Source organism: Ursus maritimus, unplaced genomic scaffold (genome assembly GCF_017311325.1).
Source record: "Ursus maritimus isolate PB19 unplaced genomic scaffold, ASM1731132v1 scaffold_3, whole genome shotgun sequence".
Classification (NCBI taxonomy): domain Eukaryota; kingdom Metazoa; phylum Chordata; class Mammalia; order Carnivora; family Ursidae; genus Ursus; species Ursus maritimus.
Genome location: NW_024425563.1, coordinates 21,606,697 through 21,632,106, shown reverse-complemented (window position 1 = coordinate 21,632,106; position 25,410 = coordinate 21,606,697). Strand labels below are relative to the sequence as shown.

At 41.7% G+C, this 25,410-nt stretch overlaps 1 protein-coding gene across 2 annotated transcripts in view; it reads right to left on the bottom strand.

Moving 5' to 3' along the window:
- The window catches only part of COPG2 (COPI coat complex subunit gamma 2), a 111,607-nt gene that overhangs the window by 66,294 nt on the left and 19,903 nt on the right, over positions 1-25,410 (bottom strand). For both annotated transcript variants that reach the window (XM_040643991.1, XM_040643992.1), the window contains exons 6-9: positions 19,481-19,556; positions 17,876-17,968; positions 16,259-16,345; positions 14,845-15,002 (exon numbers count right to left, since the gene is read on the bottom strand). In XM_040643991.1, coding sequence (XP_040499925.1) covers positions 14,845-15,002; positions 16,259-16,345; positions 17,876-17,968; positions 19,481-19,556 — 414 coding nt within the window. The remainder of the gene's footprint in view (positions 1-14,844; positions 15,003-16,258; positions 16,346-17,875; positions 17,969-19,480; positions 19,557-25,410) is intronic.

Here is a 25,410-nt window from a genome sequence, read left to right as displayed (position 1 = left end):
TCGGACATCTGTGCTTATTTGTGTAAGAACTGTTACAGCAAGGTGGGCATCATCAGGTTTCTACTGTGGCTTTCTGGAACTAAATCAAAGGGAAGGAGGTCAAAGACCCATTTTGTCATTATGACCAGTCATTGGGATGGCTGGTCTCACTACCTACCTGTGAGAAAGAGCCCTAAAATCCCAATGAATGTAAAACCTGGAGGATATCATTGCCCACATTAGAACTCCTCGCTTGTTATTAATGGTCTTAGTGGGAGTATCCCAGGAAGAGGCAAATTTGACTGAGGGCAAGGCTAAACAATTCCTAACAAAATTACACAGGTATGCACAAAAAATAAGGATGCGAAACAAGAGCGGGGAAACCTCTGGCAGAACAGGGGAGGATCTGTTCGGCCGCATATCTACGCTATTATAAAGCTATGATGATAAAGAATGTGTTGTTGGTGCAGAAACAGAAATGCAGCTCCTGGAGCCCAGGAGCCCGGAAATAGAGCAGTGAGTACAGGGATACCTGGTTTATGACAAAGCTGACACTGCAGAGCAGTGGGTATGAACACATATTTCAACAAACGGCAGTAGGACTAGTTGATATCCATAAGGAGGAGAAAAAGAAATTAAATCACTACCTCATACCATCCAAAAAACAATTCCAAGTAGATTATAGACCTAAAACACAAGTTAAAACTATGATGTTTATAAAAAAAAAAAATAGCACAGAAGATGTTAAGAACTTGGACTAGAAGATGTCTTGAGCAAGACACCAAAAACATTATTCCAAAAATCAAAGATTGATAAATTTGACTACATTAAAGAAGTTCTGTTCGTCAAGACACCAAGAAAGAGAACAAACTTGAGTGGGAAAAGCTATTTGCGACATACACAACCAAAAAAGAACTCCTTGAGGGGCGCCTGGGTGGCACAGCGGTTAAGCGTCTGCCTTCGGCTCAGGGCGTGATCCCGGTGTTATGGGATCGAGCCCCACATCAGGCTCCTCCGCTGGGAGCCTGCTTCTTCCTCTCCCACTCCCCCTGCTTGTGTTCCCTCTCTCGCTGGCTCTCTCTGTCAAATAAATGAATAAAATCTTTTTTAAAAAAAAAACAACTCCTTGAAATCAGTAAGAGTAAGGCAGATAACCCAATTAAAAACCGGGTATTTCAATAGAAAAGATATTCAAATGGTTAATAAACGTAGAAAACGTTCCCAAACTCATTAGTAATTAGGAAATTACAAATTAAAACCACAATGACTTGACAAGGATGCGGAGATAAGGCAACGGAAAAATAATCTTTCACCAAATAGCGCTGAGACAGCTGCAAACTCCTATCTCAACCCGATCTCCACATGCGAAAGAATGAGATGGGACCCCTATCTCACACTATACACAAAATACTTCAAAATGTATCAAAGACCCAAATGTAAAAGAGAAAATTATAAAACTCTTGGAAGAAAGCATAGGTGTAAATCTTCGTGACCCTGGATTAGACCATGGTTTCCTTAGTATAAACCATATGCACAAACAACCAAAAACAAAAACAAACACACACACACACACACAAAAACCAAACAAAACCTAGATAATCTGGACTTCCATCAAAATTTAAAACTTCTGGGGCACCTGGGTGGCACAGCGGTTAAGCGTCTGCCTTCGGCTCAGGGCGTGATCCTGGCGTTATGGGATCGAGCCCCACATCAGGCTCCTCTGCTGTGAGCCTGCTTCTTCCTCTCCCACTCCCCCTGCTTGTGTTCCCTCTCTCGCTGGCTGTCTCTATCTCTGTCGAATAAATAAATAAAATCTTTAAAAAAAAAAAATTTAAAACTTCTGTACTTCAAAGGACACAACCGGGAAACTAAAAACACAACCCACAGAATGGGAGGAAATGTTTGCAAATTAAGTACCTAATAAAGGTCTAGTATCCAAAGTATATGTTACAACAATTACAACTCAATAAAAGACAAATAACCCAGTTTTTTAAATGAGCAAAGGATCTGAATAGACCTTTCTCCAAAGAAGATCTACAAATGGGGACATCTGGGTGGCTCAGTCTGTTAAGCGTCTGCCTTCGGCTCAGGTCATGATTCCAGGGTCCTGGGATCAAGCCCCATGTCAGGCTCCCTCTCCCTCTGCCCCCTCCCCTGCTTCTGCTCTCTCTCACGTGCGTACTTTCTCTCTCAAATAAATAAAATCTTAAAAGATCTACAAATGCCCAATAAACACATGAAAAGATACTCAACATTATTAGTCATTAGGGAAATGCAGCCTTTGTGGTTATCAAACTAAGAGCTAATTTGTACAATTTTTTGTCAATAAAATTTTTTCAATGGGAGGGGCGCAGTCAACCAGTTTTTTTCAATGGGTTGGTTCATCACCCATTTAAGCATCTGCCTTTGGCTCAAGTCATGATCCCAGGGTCCTAGGATCGAGCCCTGCATCAGGCTCCCTGTTCAGTGGGGAGTCTGCTTCTCCCTCTGCCTCTGCCTGCTGCTCCCCACTTGTGCTCTCTGTCAAATTAATGAATAAAATCTCTAAAAAACAAAAAATTTTTTTTCAATGGGGGAAAAAAACCCACACAATGAGATACCGTATCACACACTACGAGATAGATACTAAAAAAAGACGGGCGCCTCGGCGGTGCAGTCGCTGACTGGAGGTTTCAGCTCAGCTTGTGATCGCAGGGTCGTAGCATTGGGCCCTGAGTTGGGCTCCACGCAGTCTGACTGAGACTCTCTCTCCCTCTCCCTGCCCCCACAGGCTTTCTCTCTCTCTAAAAAATAAATAAGTAAATCTTTAAAAGACAATAAGGAGTGTTGGTGAGGATGCGGAGAAATTGGAACCTTCGTGCACTGCAGGCAAAAATGTAAAATGATGCACCCATTTTGGAAAACAGTTTGGCAGTTTCTCAGAAAAGTTAAACACAGAGTTACATTATGACCCAGCAATTCTACTCCTAGGTCTATACCCAAGAGAATGGAAAACATACTCACATAAAAAATTATGCACGACTGTTCACAGTGGCATTATTCATTACAGCTAAAAAGTGGAAACAACCCAAATGTCCATCAACAGAAAAATGGATAAATAAAATATATGAGAGCTACCCAATGGAATATTGTTCAGCCATAAAAGGAATAAAGTACTAATACTTCTATGATATAGATGAACCCTGAAAACATTACTATAAGTGAAAGAAACCAGAAACAAAAGACCACATATTGTATGATCCCATTTATATGAAATGTCCAGAATACGCAGGAAGCAGATTAATGTTTTCCAGGGGCTGAGAGGAGGGGAGAATAGGGAGTGACTGTTAATGGGTTGGGGGCTTCTTTTGGGGATGATAAAAATATTCTGGAATTAGTGGTGGTGGTTACACAACTTTGTGAATATACTAAGCACCAGTGAATATACACGCTAAAAAGGTGAATTGTATGGTATGGGAGTTACAGCTCAATAAAGAAAATCTAATACACCCCTTCTGATTAGTAAAAATTTTTAAATTTGACATCAAATCTTGGCCTCAGGGAATCTCAGCCTGCTGGCTGGAATGTAAATTGGTATAATCACTTTGAAAAATAATCTAACAGTGATCTACCAATTCCCTTCCTGGAGACATCTATGGTAATAAATGCTTCCATACAAAGAGAGAGAGCTATGGTAATAAGGTAGCACGGTGTAAGCACAGGAATGCTATTTGTAGCTGTTTCATTAGTAAGTGCTCAAAACAGAAAACAACCCAAATGCCCAACAGAAGAATGAATATAAATGAACCTGGAAGATTTCAATCAAGGAAATATACAATTAAAATGAACTAGAGCTTCAGCAAAACCAAGGGTGAATCTTACGCTGAAAAAAAAACAAGATACAAAACACAGCATGACTCTATTGACGTAATGTTCAAAACGAGACAAAACTAGACCTTACTGTTTATGGATGCATACACAGGGGGTAAAAATCTAAAGAAAAGCAAAGAAATTACTACCATAAAAATCAGAATAGTGACTTCTTCTGGGGGTACGCATGCCCAAGAAGGATACATAAAGCATTTCTAGGATACCAGAACCGTACTACCCCCTGGCATATGGTCACTCTATGCGTGTTCCACAGCAATCCGATACAATGTACATACAACTTTAAGTCTTATGCATCTCCCTATAAGTATACTATGTTTTTTAACTTAAAAATTTGAAAGAATATTGTATATTCTCTCTTGGATCTAGGGTTCTAAATGAGGTCAATTATCAATGATATACAGATTGACTACAGTCTTCTACTTTTATAAGTGATGTGTCAGTTTCTGAGATGAGGGGTTGTAGTCTCCAAAACCTTTAATTGCTTATATTTAAGATGTTGCTGTACATATTTTGAAGCAATGTTACTAAGTACAGTTAATATTTAACCGTCCTTGAGCAGTGCAGGGATGGGGGCACCAAACCACTAAGCTGTCAAGACTTCATGGACAACTTTTGACTCGAACTTAACTACAAATAGGCTACTATTAACTGAAAGTCTTACCAACATCATAGTTAACACATACTTCGCATGTCATATGCATTGCATATTGTATTCTTACACCAAAGCAAGTCAGAGAAAAGAAAATGCTAAGAACATCAGAAGGAAAACACATTTACGGTACTGTGCTAGATCTATCCATGTCTAAGTGCACCGCGCAGTTCAAACCTGCGCTGTTCAAGGGTCAACTGTTTATACAAGTTCATTCCCACGATATTGTTTTTTAGACCGTTACCTTTGTCAAAATACAAAGTCCCACTTTGTCATTTTTAATGCTCTAAATCCTGACTCCTTGTATTCTGGCCCGTATTACAGCAATTCGTATATATAGCGTGAGTATATATCGAGTATGTATTTTTGATACATTTTAAACTTTTCCTTGTCACTTTGTTTAGAAGTGTCTTTCATAAAAGGCTATATAATAGGTCTCTTAGTTTACCTGACCTGATAAATAAATAAAATCTTTAAAGAAAGTATTTATTTGAGAGAGAGAGCGCACATGGCGGGGGAGAGCGGGGGAGAAGGGGGCGGGACGGGGAGCAGCAGACTCCCCGCCGAGTGGGGAGCCCAACATGGGGCTCAATCCCAGGACAGACGTCATGATTTGAGCTGAAGTCAGACAGTTAACCGACTGAGCCACCCAGGCGCCCCCTGACCTGACACTTTTCCTAAGTAATCCTTTAATAATGTAAGTAAACCCACTTACATTTATTATAATAGAAATATTTTTGTTTGCTCGGCAACCTCTATGAAGGTCCCCCCAAATCTGCACTTTGGGAAATCCACATCCCCGTGTGGTCCCTCCCACACACTAGGCTTGTCTCTGGAACCAAGGGAATACCTGAGCGGTAATGGCAGATCACTGTCGAGATTAGTTGGGTTATAAAGCGCTCCAGCTTTCCATCCGGGCCTCTCTCCTTCAGCTCACTTGCTTTGGGAAGAGCCGCTGCCATGCTGTGAGGACATTCAAGCAGCCTTCGGAGAGGCTGCCAAAGTAAGAAACTGAAGAAGCTGGCCAACAGCCAGGGAGAAACAGGCTTGTCAGCAACTACGACAAGGACACTGGAAGCGGGTCCTCCAGATCCAGACGACTCCCGCTCTGGCTGACAGCCTGAATGCAACTTCACAAAGGACCCTGGACCAAAACCAGAAGCTAAGCCACTTCCAGATTCCTGACCACAGAAAATGTGAGATGATGTCTGGGATAAGCTGCTAAGTTTGGTGCTAATTTGTCACCCGGCAAGAGATAACTAATATATTTACACTGAATCCTGCCTGATTTGTTTTCTATTTATCTACTCCATTGTTTTCCACCAAACTTTGGTCAAGTTCTCTTTCTTCCATTTTTATTTCAACATTTTTAAAGCTTGACATTCCACTTATATTCTTAGTTACTAACTCCTATATTTTTCTGACAAAGTTGAATATAAATAACATCTCGGGGCACCTGGCTGCTCAGTCGGGAGAGCATGTGACTCTCCATCTCGGGATCATGAGTTCAAGCCCAATGTTGGGGGTAGAGACTAATTAAATAAATATAAAAAGATAATAATTAACATCTTCTTCCCAAAAAGACCAAAAGGAAACAAAACTAAACCAAAACCTTAGCATGCTTTTACTTCTGTCTAATACCACCTTCTACACCATTATTTATCATGTTGCTGTCTTCTGGAATCTTTGAGCTTTTTATTAAATTTTAGAAAGTTAAAATATCTATTTATAATTACTAATGCTTATACTAACCCATTGTTCACTCTTACGTCTTAAATCCCACTGCTGCCTTCTGAGCTTGTATTTGTTCATGCTGGAATAAATCTATGAATAATTCTTACAAAGTGATAAACTATTTATGGCAAACCCTTATGTTTAAAAATACCTTGCTCTCACCCTCGCTGCTGAATGATAGTTCCGGAGAGCAGCAATTTCTAGGTTGACCGTTACTTTCTCACAGCGCTAGGAAGACGCTGCTCCGTTGCTCCTTTGCATACAATGCTACAGAGAAGCCTGAAGTAAAACTACAGGTTAAGTATCTTTGTTTTCATATAATTTTCAGAATTTTCTCTTTATCCTTGTTAAAAAAAAAAAATTCAGTGTTGGAGCGTGCTCACTTATCTTTGCACCCCATTCTCCTTTGCATTTCATGCTGCGCACGCGCGCGTGTTCACTCTAAAGACCCTAACTTTCTATATGTCTGAGAACTGATTAACCACTTAAAAATTAACTTTGTATTAGAATATATAAAAATAGAGAAAGTACATGAAATGTCTGAGTCCTCCTCACTCCCCCAAATTCATAGTCAAGCCCTAACCCACAGTGTGACTCTATTTAGAGATGGGGCTTCTAAGGAAGTAATGAAGGTTAAATGAAGTTATAAGGGTAGAGTCCTGCTCTGATAGAGCACTTGCTCTTGTCCCCTACGTGGTGTGTGTGTGTGTGTGTGTGTGTGTGTGTACACACGCAAATACACCAAAGGAAGATCACGTGAGCGCAGTGATAAGGTAGCACTCTGCAACGCAAAGGAAGGTGCTCACCAGACACCAACCCTACTAGCACTCTAATCTTGGACTTTCTGGCTTCCAGAACTGTGTGCAAATGAATTTCTGTTGTTTAAGCCACGAGTCTGTGGTATTTTGTTGTGACGGCCGTAGCAGACTAATATAGTAGCCAAACTTGGAGATGCCCCCAGTGATTCTTGGTTTCTGGTATTCATTCCCTTTTCTAGTCCCCAGCCACACTGAATAGAGTTGATCTTTTTATCCAACAGAATATTGCAGAAATGTTGAAATGTGGTTTCAAAGACTAGGTCATAAAAATGACTGCGACTTCCACAATGTTATGAGGACACTGAACAGCCCTATGGAGAGGTCTACACGGCAAGGAACTCAGGTGTCCTGCCAACAGCCTGCACCAAGGCACCAGTCATGTGAGTGAGTGACCTTGGAAGCAGATTCTCCAGCCTCCCTCAAGCCTTCCGATGACCACAACCCACCAACGTCTTGATTACAACCTCATGAAAGATCTCAAGCAGGAACCAGCTAAGAACACTCCCAAACCACTGACCTACCGAAACCATGTGGGGGAAAGTATTTGTCCTTTTAATCTGGCTAAGTTTTTCAGTAATTTATTATACAATAGTAGATAACTAAGTCCTAAGCGAATTCTTACAAACCTACAATGATAAAGACAAAGAATCTTTCAAACACTACAGGAACCCCCCACATGCCACCTCCCAGGCTCCACTGTGCTTCTGCCCTAAAGATATACATGAACTGTTAATGCTATAGACTAGTCGTGCCTATGAAGTCTGAAATTAACTCAAACAGAACCATACAGAACGTATCTGTGCGGGACTTAGACTTACCCATGTGGTCGTATTTAACAGTACTTCGTTCATTTCTGTTGTTGTACACTTTTGACTGTATGAATATACCACAATTTATTTTTTTTTTTTTAAAGATTTTATTTATTTATTTGACAGAGATAGAGACAGCCAGCGAGAGAGGGAACACAAGCAGGGGGACTGGGAGAGGAAGAAGCAGGCTCATAGCGGAGGAGCCCGATATGGGGCTCGATCCCATAACGCCGGGATCACGCCCCGAGCCTTAAGGCAGACGCTTAACCGCTGTGCCACCCAGGCGCCCCCCACAATTTATTTTTTGCTACTAACATTGTCGGACATTTGGATTCCTTCCATTTGACCTGAACAGCAGTGCTAGAGGTATCCTTGGCTTGTCTTTTGACACACAAACACGTGCATTTCTGTTTGGTATTTAAAAGAAGCTAACTGACATTCTGCTTGGGGGTGCACTGAATCCACAGATCAAAATTAGAAGATGGGACATCTTTATAGTATTGAATATTCCAATCTAAGAATAGGATAGATCCCTCCATTCATTCAGGTTATACTTGATAACATTTTATAATTTTGTGTAGAGATGTACACAATTTTGGGTAGATTTATTCCTAAAGATTTGATTTCAATACAAATGGTACCATCATTTCACAATTTTATCCATATTTTATGGTGAAGTTTTTTTTTTAAGATTTATTAGAGAGAGAGAGAGAGAGAGAGAGAGGGAGAGGAGCAGGCTCCCTGCTGAGCAGGGAGCCCAGCTCGGGACTCGATCCCAGGACCCTGGGATCATGACCTGAACCGAACGCGGATGCTCAACTGACTGAGCCACCCAGGCGCCCCTCAAAATTTTATTTTACTGATTATTTGCTGGAATATAGAATTAAAATTTTGGATAAATTCACATATCAATTCTGATAGCTAATGCATAGACTTTACATTCTCTATATATACAATCATGTTGTCAGCAAAGATGGTTTTATGTCCTCTTTCCTTTTTTTTTTTTTTTTGACTTATTGCATCAAGTATGACTTCCAGTAAAATACTGCTTAAAAAAAATATGGTTAGTGGGCATCCTTGTTTCATCTGTAATCTCAAGGGGGAAATCCTTAATAGTCTACCAATAAGTACAGAGTCTACTGGAGATTTGTTTGGTACCCTTACTAAAATAATGATGTTCCCTTCTATTCTTTGCTTTGAAAAGAGATTTCTAATCATAAATTGTCACTGAATTTTATCAAGTCCTTTTTTTGCATCCATTACGATATTGAGATTATTCTCCTCCTTTATTCTTTAAACGAGGAATGTTATATGTTGGTTTTTGATTGTTAAATGAGCCTTGCACTGCTAGAATAAATGCACATTGGGAAATCCGTTCATTATTTCTTCATATAGCTTTTTTGCTCCAGTCTCTCACATCTTCCTCGGGAATTCCAATTACATATCAAGTGATACACCAGTTGATATTATCCCACGGTTCTCTGAAGCTGTTTATTCTTCTTTGTTTTCTGTGTTCTTCAAATTTTTTTTTTAAGATTTTATTTATTTATTTGACAGAGAAACAGCCAGCGAGAGAGGGAACACAAGCAGGGGAAGTGGGAGAGGAAGAAACAGGCTCCCAGCAGAGGAGCCGGATGTGGGGCTCGATCCCAGAACGCCGGGATCACGCCCTGAGCCAAAGGCAGATGCTTAACGACTGAGCCACCCAGGCGCCCCGACAAATTGGTTACTTTCTATTGCTGTCTTTAAATTTGCTAACTCCTTCACTCTTCTGTTAGCCATCTCTAGTCTGGTGCTAAGTCCACCCAGTAAATTATCCATTTCGGTTACCATCCGTGTGTCAGGCAGAATGGCCCCCCCAGATGTCCAGGCCTTCCTACATGGAACCTGTGAATATGTTACCTTACATGACACCGACCAACCCCTGGCTGACAGCCATTAAGGAAATAGAGACCTACCAATCTTTAACCACAAAGAAATGAATTTGGCCAACAACCTAAACAAAGATTAAATGTGAATTCTTCCCCAAAGCCTCCAGTAAGCATCAGCATCCTGCTAACATTCTGACTTTGGCCGATGAGACTTATGTCTAACCTCCACAACCACAAGATCATAAACGAGTGTTGTAACAGCCATTACATGTGATCATCTGTATGGTAACAATAAAAAACAAATACAGAATTTGGTAACTGACAGTAAGGTGCTACTGTAAGAAAACCTGAAACTGTGGAATTGTCTCTGGAAGCAAGCAATGGGTAGAGGCTGGTAGAATTTGGGGGAGCATAATGAAAAAAGCCTAAATTGCCTTAAACAGACTGCTATTAGAAATCTGGTCTTTAAGAACACTGCCTGTGAGGGTTCACAGACCACTTGCAGAAATCTGGTCTTGGACTCCATCCTAAAACAGCAGAATGCACATTCTTTTTAAGTGCACATGGAACATTCTCCAGAATAGATAACATTAGGCCACAAAACAAGTCTCAACAAATTCAGAAAGATTGAAGTCATTCCATGCATCTTTTCTGACCACAATGCTATGTAACTAGAAATCAACCACAAGAAAAAAATCTGGAATGAGCACAAATACATGGAGGTTAAATAACTAAACAATGAATGGGTCAACCAAAAAAAAAAAAAAAAAAATCAAAGAGGAAATAAAATACATGGAAACAAATGAAAATGAAAACGTAACAGTCCAAAATCCCTGGAATGCAGCAAAAAGAAGTTCTAAGAGGGAAGTTTAGAGCAATACAGGCCTACCTCAAGAACCAAGAAAAATCTCAAACAACCTAACCTGACACCTAAAAGAGCTAGAAAAAGAAAAACAAGATCCAAAACCAGCAGAAGGGAGGAAATAAAGATTAGAGCAGAACTAAATGGTATAGAAACCAAGAGAGATCAATGAAACTAGAGCTGGTTCTTTGAAAAGATCAACAAAATTGATGAATCCTTAACCAGACTCATCAAAAAAGAGGACTCAAAAAAAAAAAAAAAATCGTAAGTGAAAGAGAAATAACCAACACCACAGAAATACAAAGGATTGCCAAGAGAATATTATGAAAAACTATATGCCAACAAATAGGACAAACTAGAAGAAAAGGATAAGTTTCTAGAAACATAACCTTCCAAAACTGAATCAAGAAATGGGTATTACGGAGGGCACATATTGCATGGTGCACTGGGTGTTATACGCAAATAATGAATCATGGAACACCACATCAAAAACTAAGGATACACTGTATGGTGACTAACATAATAAATTATTTTAAAAAAAAAGAAAGAAAATTTGAACATGAAGTTGAATCCATAATTAAAAAACTCCCAAACAAAAGTCCAGGACCAGATGGCTTCACAGGTGAATTCTACCAAACATTTAAAGAGTTAATATCCATTCCTCACAAACTATTGCAAAAAAACAGAAGAGGCAGGAAAACTATGAGGCCTGTATTGCCCCCATACCAAAAGCAGAGAAAGGCACTATAAAAAAAGTACTATTATCTGTGATGAACACAGATAGAAAAATCCTCACCAAAATATTAGCAAACCAGGGCACCTGGTGACTGCAGTCAGTTAAGCATCGCACTCTTGGTTTCAGCTCAAGTCGTGATCTCAGGGTCATGAGATCGAGTCCCATGCAGTGCTTCATGCTCAGCATGGAGTCTGCTTGAGTTTCTCCCTCCCTCTTCCTCTGTCCCTCCCACTCATGCTCTCTAAAATAAATGAATAGGGAGCCTGGGTGGTGCAGTCGTTTAGCGTCTGCCTTCGGCTCAGGGCATGATCCCGGCGTTCTGGGATCGAGCCCCACATCAGGCTCCTCTGCTGGGAGCCTGCTTCTTCCTCTCCCACTCCCCCTGCTTGTGTTCCCTCTCTCGTTGGCTGTCTCTGTCAAATAAATAAATCTTTAAAAAATAAAATAAAATAAAATAAATGAATAAATCTTAAAAAAAATTAGCAAATCAAATCCGACAATCCATCAAAAAAAATCTTTTACCACAATCAAGTGGGATTTATTCCTGGGATGCAACAAGGATGGTTAAATATTTGCAAGTCAATCAATGTGATACATCTCGTCAATAATAAAAAGGATAAAAACCATAGCATCACTTCAATAGATGCAGAAAAAGCATCTGACGAAGTACAACATTCATTCACGATAAAAACCCTCAACAAAGTAGGTTTAGAGGGAATATACAGCAACAGAAGGAAGGCCATGTGTGAAAAACCCACAGCTAACATACTCAATGGTGAAAAACTGAGAGCTTTTCCCCTAAGATCAGGAACCAGACAAGGATGTCCACTCTCACCGCTTTTATTCAACATACATACTGGAAGTCCTAGCCACAGCAGTCAGACGAGAAAAAGGAGCTACTACCACCTCACACCTGTCAGAACGGCTAAAATCAAAAACATGAGAAACAACAAGTGTTGGTGAGGATTTGGAGAAAAAAAGTACACTCATGCACTGTTGGTGGGAATGTAAACTGGTGTGGCCACTATGGAAGACAATATGGAGTTTATGGTTTCTCAAAAAGTTAAAAATAGAAATACCCCAGGATCCAGTAATCATACTACTGGGTATTTACCCAAAGAACACAAAAATACTAATTCAAAAGGATACACGCACCCCTATGTTTACTGCAGTATTTACAATAACCAAATTATGGAAGCAGCCCAAGTGTTTATCAATAGATCAATGGATAAAGAAGACAGGATACACACACACACACACACACACACACACACACACACACAGATTATTCAGCCATGAGGAAGAATGAAATCTTGCCATTTGCAACAACACGGATGGAGCTCAAGAGTATAATACTAAATGAAATAAGTCAAAGAAAAATATATGATTTCACTTATACGTGGAATTTAAGAAACAAATGAACAAAGGAAAGAGAGAGAGAAACCAAGAAACAGACTCTTAACTATAGAGAACAAACTGACGGTTACCAGAGGGGAGGCGGGCGAGGGATAGGGTAATAGGTGATAGGGACTAAGGAATGCACTTGTTCTGATGAGGACTGGGTGATGTAGGGAATTCCTGAATCACTATATTGTACACCTGAAACTAACAGAGCACTGTATGCTATCTATACTGGAATTAAGAAGGAAGAAAGGAAGGGAGGGGAGAAGGAAAGGAAATCCACTCTTGGAGGATCCTGTAAGAGCACAGAAGGAGGAAGAAGTTATTGTAAAGTGGATCCTAGTTACAGGATAGTGGAGAGATTAGCGAAATTGTGTCCTGCAGTTATGTGGAAAGCATTACCTGTAGATAATAAACCTGTCTCTTTACTTGAGAGAATTTCCCAGGAAAGTGTTGAAGGTGTGACCTGGTTTCACCTTGCTGCTCACAGTAAAACGTGAGAGGGCAAATTCCACAGTGGACAGCAGCTTCAGCCTGCGCCCATGAGTTTCAACCTGCCTGTGACATCTTCCTCCCGACAGCCTGCCCCTGCCCTAAGGCTCTTGGACTCGCTAAGCAAGCTCCCAAACTGCAAATGCCAATGCCTTGTAATAATTCTCTTTATATATTTATCTGCTATGGGTTCTGCTTTTCTGGTTGAATTCTGACTGACAAGGAATTTAAAGCTCTGGAATTTCTTTTTAGTTCCTTTTTATAGTTTTCATCTCCCCTGCTCATTCATTATAACTACTTCCCATTTAAACTCTTGAAAGCATCTTTTATAAATCTGTTCAAGTTTTTGCCTGCGAATTCCAATGTCTAGGTCATATAGAGTGCTGACTGCTTTTTCTCTTAACTACTGGTCACATTTTCCAAACTCTGTGCACGTCTATCAATTTTTTACTATATATAAACACTGATTGGCCGGATGCAAAGACTCTAGAATCTGACGTTTCTCCAGCAGGCAGCTAACTTGGCGAGGATCAAACTCCAAACTTCATCTCTTCGGCTGGGAGGTGCAGCTGAATCTCCACGCAGTTCTGGTTCATAGCTACTTTTTGTCGGGTTTCCTAGAGTCTTCCCCTCAGCATGTATAATTCAGTGGTCAACCACAGAGTTTTGCAGAGTTTGAAATTGATTTGGGGGCTTACCCCAATTGTGGTTCCCCCCCCTTTCCAGGATTTCTACCATAGGTTTTCATCACTCTTCCAGTCTCAAACTATGTTCTGACCCCCCTGCCCAGTAAATACTATGGCTTTCTGTGATCCCACGTGCAGGGACTGTGGGGTCTCAGGAGACTAGCCAGAAATATAGGAATCTCACCTACTACAGCTTCTGCCTCTCAGACATCAACTTCCCTCCAGTTTTTGCCTACTTTTCACCACTCACCAGTACTTTCGAACAGTGGTGGGTTTTCCTACTTTGGTGGGGAGGCAAAGTTTTGTACCAATGATGTAAGTATTTGCAGTGGGCTAATATGACCAAGCTACTCCACCATTACCGGAAGCAGGAAGCTCAACACCGAGTATTTTTTTAAATATTGAGTTTTATCTCCTCTGTTGACATTTATGCTAGATCTCCTATATTTTTCTTTAGTGGTTACTTAAGAGATCACAATATTCATCCTTCTATTATCACAGTCTACCAAATAATATAACACTACTTCATAAATATAAGAGCCTTACAAATGTGGAATTCTTTTCCTCCTTCATGCCCTTTAAATAAATAAATCATTAAATGCAGCACTTCAATATTCTTTTGTAAAAATAAAAAAAGATTCATGTCACTTCCAGCATTCACATTATTGCACATCCTACGATCTATAAGTATTTTTCGTTCAATATCAGTTTCTTATTGTATTATTGACAATCATAATCTATTAAATACATATACCAGAGCATACATTAAAAAAAAAGTTGCATTATTTAGAATCCCATTAATTTTCTTAATTTGAAAAACACCAAATCCATCTGTAAAATCAGTGCTACCCAAAAAAAATATTCATAAAGGAAATAAACTTGGAAGTAGGTTAACCAGCAAACAGAAAATTACTTAGGTTTAGGCGAAGACACTTACCCCTCTTCGTTTTCTTTTAGTAAGCGACTGGCAATTCGGATCAGCATGCAGTACGCAAACTGTGATCTGAGACCGGATTTAGTAAATTTATTCAACATCTTAGAGACAGCAAGGCGATCGTTCTTTTTAAGGTGATACAGGACTCCCAACGCATGGTACTAAAGAACAAGAAAAAGGGTGTAACATACAGAAAGCTGAGGACAAACTCCCAGGCAAATAAAATCATACGGCACTAGATTTTTAGTAAAAAGATACCCAAGTCAAAGGTATACAAATAGAATATCTTCTTCATACTGAATCAAACACAGGCAGACTGAGAGGATAAGAGTTCCACCCCCAGGGGCGCCTGGGTGGCACAGCGGTTAAGCGTTTGCCTTCGGCTCAGGGCGTGATCCCGGCGTTATGGGATCGAGCCCCACATCAGGCTCCTCCGCTATGAGCCTGCTTCTTCCTCTCCCACTCCCCCTGCTTGTGTTCCCTCTCTCGCTGGCTGTCTCTATCTCTGTCGAATAAATAAATAAAATCTTTAAAAAAAAAAAAAAGGAGTTCCACCCCCAGAAATCACTGATTCAGACTGGACGAGGAGTATTAAAGAGGTGCACACAATCTGAAAACGGCTCTGGGGGTTCAGCATGGCCCCGGCCCCACACATCCTTCGTACAAGGGCTCTCGGGTCGCAGGCTTTACCAGTGTCACCGGTCTCTCCGTTAGTGGCTTTAAATCATCTGTGGCCATGTGAGTAGTTAAAGGAGTAAGCTCCTAAGCAGGCTTACGGGGTGTAATTATCGTGGCACTTTGTATAAAAACACAATGATCAGTTAACAGAGTGAGAATGTTTCTTGAGGGAAAAATTACTACTCTGTTTCCTCATAACTAACTACGCTAACATGAGAAGCTGTAAACACGGAAAGGGGATGAATAAATATCCTCTCAAGAACACACAATTGCCAGTTAAGATTTTAATCTCGTTCCTTTTAATTAGGAATTAATGAATATCAAAAGATCTTCCCAACAAGACGGTTTTTAAGTTTCACCAACTAAAAATTACTCTTCGCTGTTTGTGTAATGTCTACCATAACCAAGTTCTGAAAAGCTGAGAATTGGGACGTTATTCGTCCCAATTATTTTTCAAATAGAGAACAGAAATGCCGTGTGAAGGACCTTCGGAATGAGTATCTCCAACGACCACTGAATGTAAGAATCTCTCCTGCACATTCCTACAGCTTTTACGGAACACTAGCAGGGCCTCAGACACTAACTCTCATCAGTGGGATACCTACTCGAGAATACATACTAATAGGCGACTCAGTATGAGCCTTCAGCTGGTACACACCTGCGGAGTCAATACATTGCCCCTAAGACGGAGGGTTAAAGAAAGCTGCTCTCAAGCCCCGGTGTGACTTAATGGCAGTACCTGGACCATAATGTTGTCGCTGGAAGCGGCTTCTTGGGCTTCGTTGACCCAGCGCTTAACCACATCGTGGCTTATCTTCATCATGTGCTAGACACAGAGCAAAGTAAGAGGAGATGATGCATGGTCACTAGAGGTTTGCAAGCATGAGCTGGTTTTCTTAGAAAATCACTAACAGAGGGGCGCCTGGGTGGTGCAGTCGTTAAGCGTCTGCCTTCGGCTCAGGGCGTGATCCCGGCGTTCTGGGATCAAGCCCCACATCAGGCTCTTCCACCGGGAGCCTGCTTCTTCCTCTCCCACTCTCCCTGCTTGTGTTCCCTCTCTCGCTGGCTATCTCTGTCAAATAAATAAATAAAATCTTAAAAAAAAAAAAAAAAGAAAGAAAGAAAGAAAATCACTAACAGACAGCTCCAAATGAAAGAGACAACGCTGTAGCTTTTAGAAATCTATTTCAAGTCTCTACTCCCCAGGCAACTAATAAACCAGAAACATTCTCCAAGAAAAGGGGGGGCGGGAGGCTGAGAGGGTGCGTGAAAGGACGCGATGAAAGGGGAAGGACAGCAAAGGAAGGGCTAGTGAATAGAACTATGCTCACATTCTAGGTTTTACTTCCAGGAAACTCAACTAGAAAGGAAAAAACAAACAACAGTACTGATCTATCCCCTGCTGTAAAACTTGGCCAATTATATTCCAGACCCAGAACCTCTGTGATTCAGATGACCTAATCCATTCACACAGGAACAACCAATTTTCATCAAGTGCAATGTGATAAAGCTGAAATGAATGCATTTTGTTTTGATAAAAAGGAGTCAGAAACGGTACTGCTGAAACAAAGACCACTTTGCGGTAAGAAATTTCGAGGTGGGACAGGCGGCTTTGGATTGCAGGACACCCCACATGCTAAGGAAAGCAGAGGATAGAGAGGCAAGAGGCAGAAGTACAGGTCACAAAGATTTAAAAAATAAATCAATAAAAGTGTTTAAAAATCGGCCCGTGTCTTCCCTGTCCACCACCTCACCCCTACCCAATCTTCATTATGTATACAACAGAACTCTGATTACCGAAACCTTTCAACATGAAAATTCCGTGTTTTATTTTGTTTACTAAGATTTAATGTACATTTATTAACACGTCGAACATACAGTATAAAGATTTCATACTGAATAAATGATGCTCATTCAGCCAAAAAGGAAAAAAAGGAGGAATTTACATCAAGTTTTAGCTACACTTCCTGAAATACAAAAATGCAGATTATATCACTGAGAAAATCACAATTGTGTTTCTTCATCAGGAACTTCAACTGAACCTAGAACTTTTTCACACCTTGATTAGAAAGAAAACAAAACAAAGACGCAGAAAAAAATAAACTATAAGTTGACTGGCTGCTGAGACAGCAAGGACTTTTTACAGAGACCTGTACAGCATTGCACCACGAGGGAAAATTTCATGTTTTTAAATGCCCGTTTTCATGCTCCTCTGATAAAACACTCCGGGATAAAGTAAGAGCGATGTACCTACATTTTGTGACTGTTTCGTTTGGGAGAGAATCGCAGTGACACTTTGTTTTTGCGGCAGAAACTGTGGCGCCCATAAGACCCCCGCAGCCACTTGCTCACTTACTAAAGACGACACCAGTGCGGAGCTGGAAACGCCGGAGACTTTATCCACAATGGCCTGCTTCATGTATCTCTCGATGGCCTGCAACATTGTTCCCTGATAACATGCATAAGGAAAAAGCCGTTGAAGCAAAACATTTTCACCCAAAATTATCTTGCTTCAAAATAATTTACAAAAACCAGTCATTTATTTGTTTCTGTGCAAATACCTAGAATGCATTACAAGGATTATCGTATAATAGAGTAATCCTATCCCAGAGGGCAGGACCCAGATAACTGAGTGGAATCTTCAAAGAGGAATGTTTAAGAGCATATGGAAGGGAAAAAAAATGAACTGTTTCACAATGAAATCAACGGTCTCAAAGTGGAGAATCCCAGTTTGAGCAAAGGTGTAAGGAGAGGCTCAACTTATTCAGGGCTGTTATAAAAGAAATTCCTAGATGGGGATGGAGCTGTTTTGAAATTCCAAAGATACTTCTGTATGAAGGGGATGTATTTTATATGGATCCCACAGAGTCCTATAAATCAAATGTAATCCCTGATTCTTTTAGATACCTAAGAGGTCAATGTTTACTATACTGCTATAGTTAGCCCTCAATATCAACTCCTTTGAATATAAAGTTCTTTTTAAATTTACCTGGAGGAAAGCTGAGCACTGGGAAGGTCGTAGCAGGTAAAGATGTACAAAGAGACTGAGATCAGAAGTCAAACAAATAGCCTTATTGCTAGCACCGGCATTACATTGTCTGCTGCGGCCAATTTAATATGAAAAACAAAAACAACCACAGCCGAACAGCTAAGCAGCAAAAAACATTGTACTATTTCTATGACTCCCCTTAGGATCCAGATTTACCATTTGCTCTTACTCAACCTTTAAAACCTGAGAAGATTTAACCATCCACACAGAATATACCCAAGCACGACTAAAGCTGAAATACTATTCAATATGCTTGGCAATGCCCAGCCTGCCCTTCATTTTACCCTTTCCTACTCAGAGTTTTGAGAAAGGGACAGCCTAACGTACTCTCTAACCTCCTCCCTCCAGCTGGGAGGGAGGGAGTCAAGGTTAAACACCGGACTCAGATCTACATGGTTACAAGCCACAGGCTGGCTGATGGCTAACCAGGTTCTCTCAAATATTTCAGTGAGGAGGCCTGAGCCTGCGCAGTGAGGGACCATCATCGTGAACACCCGAGCAATCTTGCTGCCGAGTTCCTTAGAGCTGCCCTATTTCTTGCTCTGGCATCTGTGGTAAGCTTGACCTCAAATTCTGAGAGATCTATTTCCTACAATGAAGTTTAAAACAAAAACACGAAAACGAACATGAAAATCAAATGGGTTTTGGTTTCCTGCAAGCAACGTTCCCTGACTACGACAAAATTCTACGAGGGCAAATATAGAGAGAAACAGACTAATCTAAATAAACAAAAGGGAAAGACAACCTGAAAGAAAAAAAGAGCCCGGAGGCACCAAAGCCCTTCTGGCGGTCATGTTTCTGTACTGCTGCAGACTCACAGAGTCAGACTGGGGAATCCCAGTAAATTCACATGGCCACCTGTGGATAAACACAGTGTCCCTTTTGACGCCTCAGTAAACAAAGAGAACTTACATCAGTGATTCTGCAGAGAGCCCTGATGGCTGGGCCTCGGTACACATCTTCCTTTCCAGTCATGTCCTTAGTCAGACTAAGAAAAAATCAGAATTACCATGAAATCAATTACCATCTCTCCTGTGGAGTCCACCCCCAGCTAATTCCAATTGTCCCCATAATTATCTTAATGCAGCGATTAATTCAGCAAATATTCACTGAGTGTCTTCTGTGGATAAATATTAGAATTGTTGGGTAGAAGGCTGTTCAAAATCCTAAGAATACACCAGTGAACGAAACAAAGTCTTTGCCTTCATGCAGCTAACATGCTAATGAGAGGAGAGATAATATATCACGTAAACAAAATAATTCTAGATACTGACAACTGGCATAAAAAGTAAAGACAATGGTAGAGAGAGCTGAAATCCCCCCAAATCCTAAAAACCCATCAGACTAGAGACAACGCCTTAAAAGACACAGACTAAAATGAACTCCCAAGGTCACAGGAACGGCTCTCTAAAGCGACAATGGTCAGTGGCTTCTGACCTTTCTACTGCATTTCAAAAATAAGCAGACAGGTTGGACAGACCTACTGAATCCCGCGCCCATACTTTAGAGAGGTTTTTAGCCTTTGTGCTCTGTTATTCAGCCTTTTACCTTCCTGTCCCTGTCCTCTCTGTATTTATACTCCCCCTAACTGACTACCCATCCCCTCCCCGCTCCCCTGCACAGGATCCAAAACAGCCTCGATGCCTAGAGGAGAAAGCTGTGAAGAACTCATAGTCCTTCAATTTCTTTTTTAGTTATTTAAAGTATTTTCATGTAAGAGTATGCTTTGAAAACATTCAGAAAGGCATAAAATATAAAGTCTAAGTCTCGCCTCCCCCACCCGAGCCTCCAGTGCCGCTCAACTAAAGACAATCATTGCGAACAGTTGCTTCTGTTTTCTTCAGGAACTTTTTAAAAATACATAAAACCACAGAGACGTTAAAACACATGCAGGTGAATCTCCACTCTTCCGGCACCTCCTTTTTTCACTTAATATATCTTAAGAATCTTTCCCTGTTGTAGATGTTTTTTTTAAATTTCAGGTTTCTATGTATCTTTAAATATCCAAATATATATCTAAAATAGCGTTTTAATAGTGGTACAGATTTCCATTGTTGGGATATAAATAATTTATCAGTCTTTTTCATAAATATTTGCATTTTTCCAATTAGATCAAAACTGAGGCTTGGCAGGTTCGGTTTCTTCTGAGGTCTCTCTCCTCGGCTTCTGCACCACATGAAAGCAGCCATGCACAATACATAAAGAATAGACATGGCTGTGTTCCAATAAAACTTTATTTACAAAATGAGGCAGCAGCTTTAGCCACGGGCCATAATTTGCCAACTGCGGCTCCGTGCTTCTTTATTTGGGCTGCCCTGACAAAGGCTTACAGACAGGTAGTTTATTTGGGAATGTGTTCTGAGGGAAGGGAAGTGAAGACAGGGAGGTGAACAAAGGAGGAGGGAAATTAATACAAAGAAATTTTCTCTAGTGGGTCACTGCCGCAGGCGACTAGTTATTTAATGAGCGATCTTCTGAGGAGCCTTGTGAGATATATGTTGGAACCACATTTCCAAGGAATGAAAAGGAAAGAATTTACCATCTAGGTCTTAGCCACTGGGGGAGAGTTAACCCCTGAGTGCTAACTCCCCATTTGGTTAAATTCACATGTTAACCTCCCACAGGGGAGTTCCAGGGAGGCCCAAACCAGAGCGCCAGAGAAACTGCAGGGCAAGTAGAAAAACACACGGCAGATGCTCGGAGCGAGGCACCCCAGACGCAAGGGAGCTGCTCCCCGCCCAGAGCAGCTGACCGCAAGTCCAGCTGGGAGCAGAGAGAAGGCCTGAGAAAATCTGGGTGCTGCTTTTGGGCCACCTCATAACAGTCTGCCCTTTGCACCCCTCAAATTTGAACGTGTCCTCCATTAGATCTACCCTATCACTGAGGCTTCGAGATGGTAACCATCCATCATTTCTACAAGACACAGGAAAACAAGTGGAATATGGTACAATCCTTGCTGCTTCGACACATTCCAAAGCAGTAACTGAGATTCCCCATCTCCTTTCCATAACCACCCCTTCTATAGTTCCCTCTCTTAGCCAGCACTTTAGCTCATCTTGGTCAGGGGTCTGGTAAGTGGCTCAAACCTTTATCCCAAAGGATCTGAGCTCTTTGTTGGAGATTTACCAGGGCTGGACCACTGGTTGCTCCCTATTCTCTATTCACCACTGTCTCAGGCATGAACACATCAAAATATACTCGATACCGTGAGTTCTAGATACAGTCCTCTCTTCCACGTTTGTACAGCAACAAGCCTGGCTCCTGACAGTGATCAAGTCAACTACCTCAATGGGCACCGCAGCTCCGTTCTTTGCCTGCCGGTCCCCTACATAAATAATCCAAAGTGGCTAACAGCAGTCATCATTTCAAATGTGCAGACTGGCTCCCTGTCTGCCCCAGGACTTCTCGGACGCTAGAGAACGGGGTGCCTGTGGTTGCCAATTTGTCACTCAGAAGCACAGATCCAGAAGCGCGGGGTACTTCTGTGAAGGCAATCCTCAAACGGTGGGAACCAGGAGTCAACAGGTCCAACGCTTCCCCCTGCTCATCCCTGAAAACATGGTCCCTTGGGAAACAGGGCCTTTAACCCACATTCTGGGTGGGGATGGGAAGCATAAGTTCTACAAGTGGGAGACTGGGAGCAAGGGTGAGAGTGGCAAGTCCTACTTCCACCTTTTGACTCCTGGACCCACATATTGTATTTTTTGGTACCACATGCTACACTGACCATCAATGTAACGCACAGACTGCATCCTAGAGAACTTTCCGACTGAACAGGGTCCCACCTCTAACCTAGTACTTTAGCTAAGCACTCAGTAGGCCATCCCATCATCACATTAGGCTGTCAGCTTCGAGGTGAAACAGAATATGGTAAAACTACTGCATCTCTGAAGTCAGAAGCCTACTGTCACACCACTTTTGCCATAAAATGAGCGGCAATGTCATGTAGGATACCATGAACATAAGAAACTGTACAACTTAGCATACTTTGAATCTTTCAGGGCTTTATTTTTTTCCTCTTATAAGTTTTCTGCACAAGTTTTTCTAAGGCGAGTATATCATTCTACCTTCCCTCCTACAATATACTTGGTGTTGAAGCAGGCTCGTCGATTTTGGTGTGGTCAGGCTTTGTTATTTTAACTGAGATTCTAGTGGGGATGGAAGGCTAGCTCACTGAGGTTTTAATCTACATTTTCCTATGACTAATAATATTGAGAACATTTCCATGTATTTATTGGCCCTTCGTACACCCTTTTATGAAGGGTCTGCCTTCAGATTTTCTTAATCTCCATGGTTTCTCAGCAAGGTCACACAACTGTCTGCCCATGCAGAGTCGTCATCTACTCTATTAGTTTTCCATTCCTGCCGTAACAGAGGACCACAATTAGGGGCTTAAAATAAAAATTTATCATCTTACAGTTCCGGGGATTAGCAGTCCGACATAGGGCTCCCCGGGCGAAGATCACCACGTCAGCAGGGTTGCATCCATCTCACAGGCAAAATACATTCACCCCATCCCAAGATCCCCCCAGATCTCAACGCATTACAGCACCAACTGGAAGTCCGAAAGCTCATCGAAATCCCATTGACTCAAAAATCCTGACCTTAGCATCAAATCATCTCAGGTACAGGTGAGACTGGGTATGTTCACTCCTCAGGCGAAGTTCCTCTCCACCTGTGGGCCTGTGAAACTAGGAAACAAGTTCCCTGCTCCCAAAACACAAGGGGGGGCTACCACAGGATAGCACTTAGACATTCCTGTTCACAAAAAGAAAATGGAATTGGGGGGGGGGGTCGCTGGACCCAAGCAATTCTGAGATCCGGCCAAACCAGAAAAGGTTTCAGGTGCCGGGGAAAAGGCTCCATCGTTCTCGGCTCCGCGCTATGGGCCTGCAGCCCTGCCCTCAGAGCCATCCTGCCCTTCTGTGAGGGCGGCGTGGGTTTAAAGTTGAGCAGTCTTCTCAGCCGGTATCCTGTTGGAGACTTTGGGACCCTGACAACTTTCTTTCACTTTGTCCTCTCTCTGTCCCTTTCAGTCCAGGCTGGCAGTGGTGTTCCCGCTGTAAGATTCTCGAGAGCCTTGTGGATGCCACAGAGGTGGGGGGACTCACTCCCCTAGACAAGGGACTCCGCCGCAGATCTTGCCTGAATAGTCCCATCTCTATTTCTGGCTTCTGCTTAGATGTTGAGGGAATCTGAGCCACACCCTGATCTCTTTGGAGTGTTGTGTGTGAGTGAAGACTCTGACCGTTTCATCTTCCTGAGGTGTTAGCAAAAGGCTGCAGAGTAACTCCGTTGACTTCTCTAGAGCACACTTTCCTACTGAAGCTCTTGATTTTAGCATCCTTTGCCATCCTTTGGTAGGCTGAAAATTTCCCAAATCAAGAACTCTTGATTGTGTGTGTGTGTGTAATTGACATGTATCGGTTTCAGGTGCACAGCATAATGATTTGATATTTGTAAAGAACTCCTGCTTCTTTAACAGGTGTCTCAATTTATTTCTCGAGTCCCAAATTTTACGGTAAGTGGTAAACAGAAACCAGCCTGCACTGACACTCAGTTAAACATCCAAGCTCCCAAGTCCTGATTTCTATATAACTGCAGGACACAATCCTACTAAGCTCTCTGCCACGACAGGACAAGGGTCCCCTTGCCTCCGGTTGCTAACACCTTCCTCATTTCCTTCTGAGCCCTCCCAGCAGCACCTTTAGTGCCGTATTTCTCCCAACAATATGTTCACAATGATACGAGCGTTCTCTACAGCGATAGAAGTTTTCTCTACCCTGCTCCTGCCTTCTTTCTGAGTCTACCAAGGTCCTTAATAGCCAGGTTTCCACTAACACTCTGTTCAAGGCAATGTAGGCCTTTTCAGTCATGTTCCCCAAAATTCTTCCAGCATCTAGTCATTGCCCATTCCAAAGCCACTTCCACGTTTTTAGGTATTTGTTACAGCAGCACCCCACTTCCAGGTACCAAAATCTCTAGCAATTTTCCCCCCAGCTTTGAGATATAATTGGCAAATAACACTGTATAATTTTAAAGTATACAAAGTGTTGACACGTTACAAAATCTATATGTTTTTGTGTTGCTACTGTAACAAATTACCACAAACTTAAAGAGGAAAGATCACATTCATTTCTTTACCTTACAGTTCTGTAAGTTAGAAACGCAACACGGGGCGCCCTGGGATAACATCAAGGTATCGGCAGGGTTACATTACTTTCCGGAGGCTGTAGGGGTGAATCCATTTCTTCGCCTTTTCCAACAGCTCGAGGCCACCCACATTCCTTGGCTCACGGCCCCCTTCCTCCACCTCCAAATCCAGCAAGTTTGCATCCGTGACCTGCTTCCATCGTCACGTCTCTCTACTGACCCTTCTGCTTCCCTCTTCCACTTTTAAGGACGCTTATATCCTTATCGGGCCCACCTGGATAACGCACCCTAGTCTGCCTCCCTGCTGATAGCAGCTTTACTTCCCGTGTGGTGTAAAGTAACATATTCGCGGGTCCTGGGAATCAGGCCAGGGATATCTTTGGAGGGCCATTATTCTGCCTACTACATCTACTAATCACTCAAAATGAGCTAGAAGCAAACCATAATTCATGGCAGCCCAACAGAATTCAGAGGCAAGTACTAACAGCTAAACAAAAAACCCTAATCTATTTTTAATTTTTCCAATATTTAGTGAGTATAGAAATCTAAGTGAAGATTTTCTGTTTGTTACTTGTGGCAAATATTGCTAGATAACTAATCCAATACCCATTTCAACCCGTTCTCCCTTGCTTGCCCCTAATACTTGGTCTTTAAGAGCTAAATATTCACTTTCCTGGTCCTAAAGATAG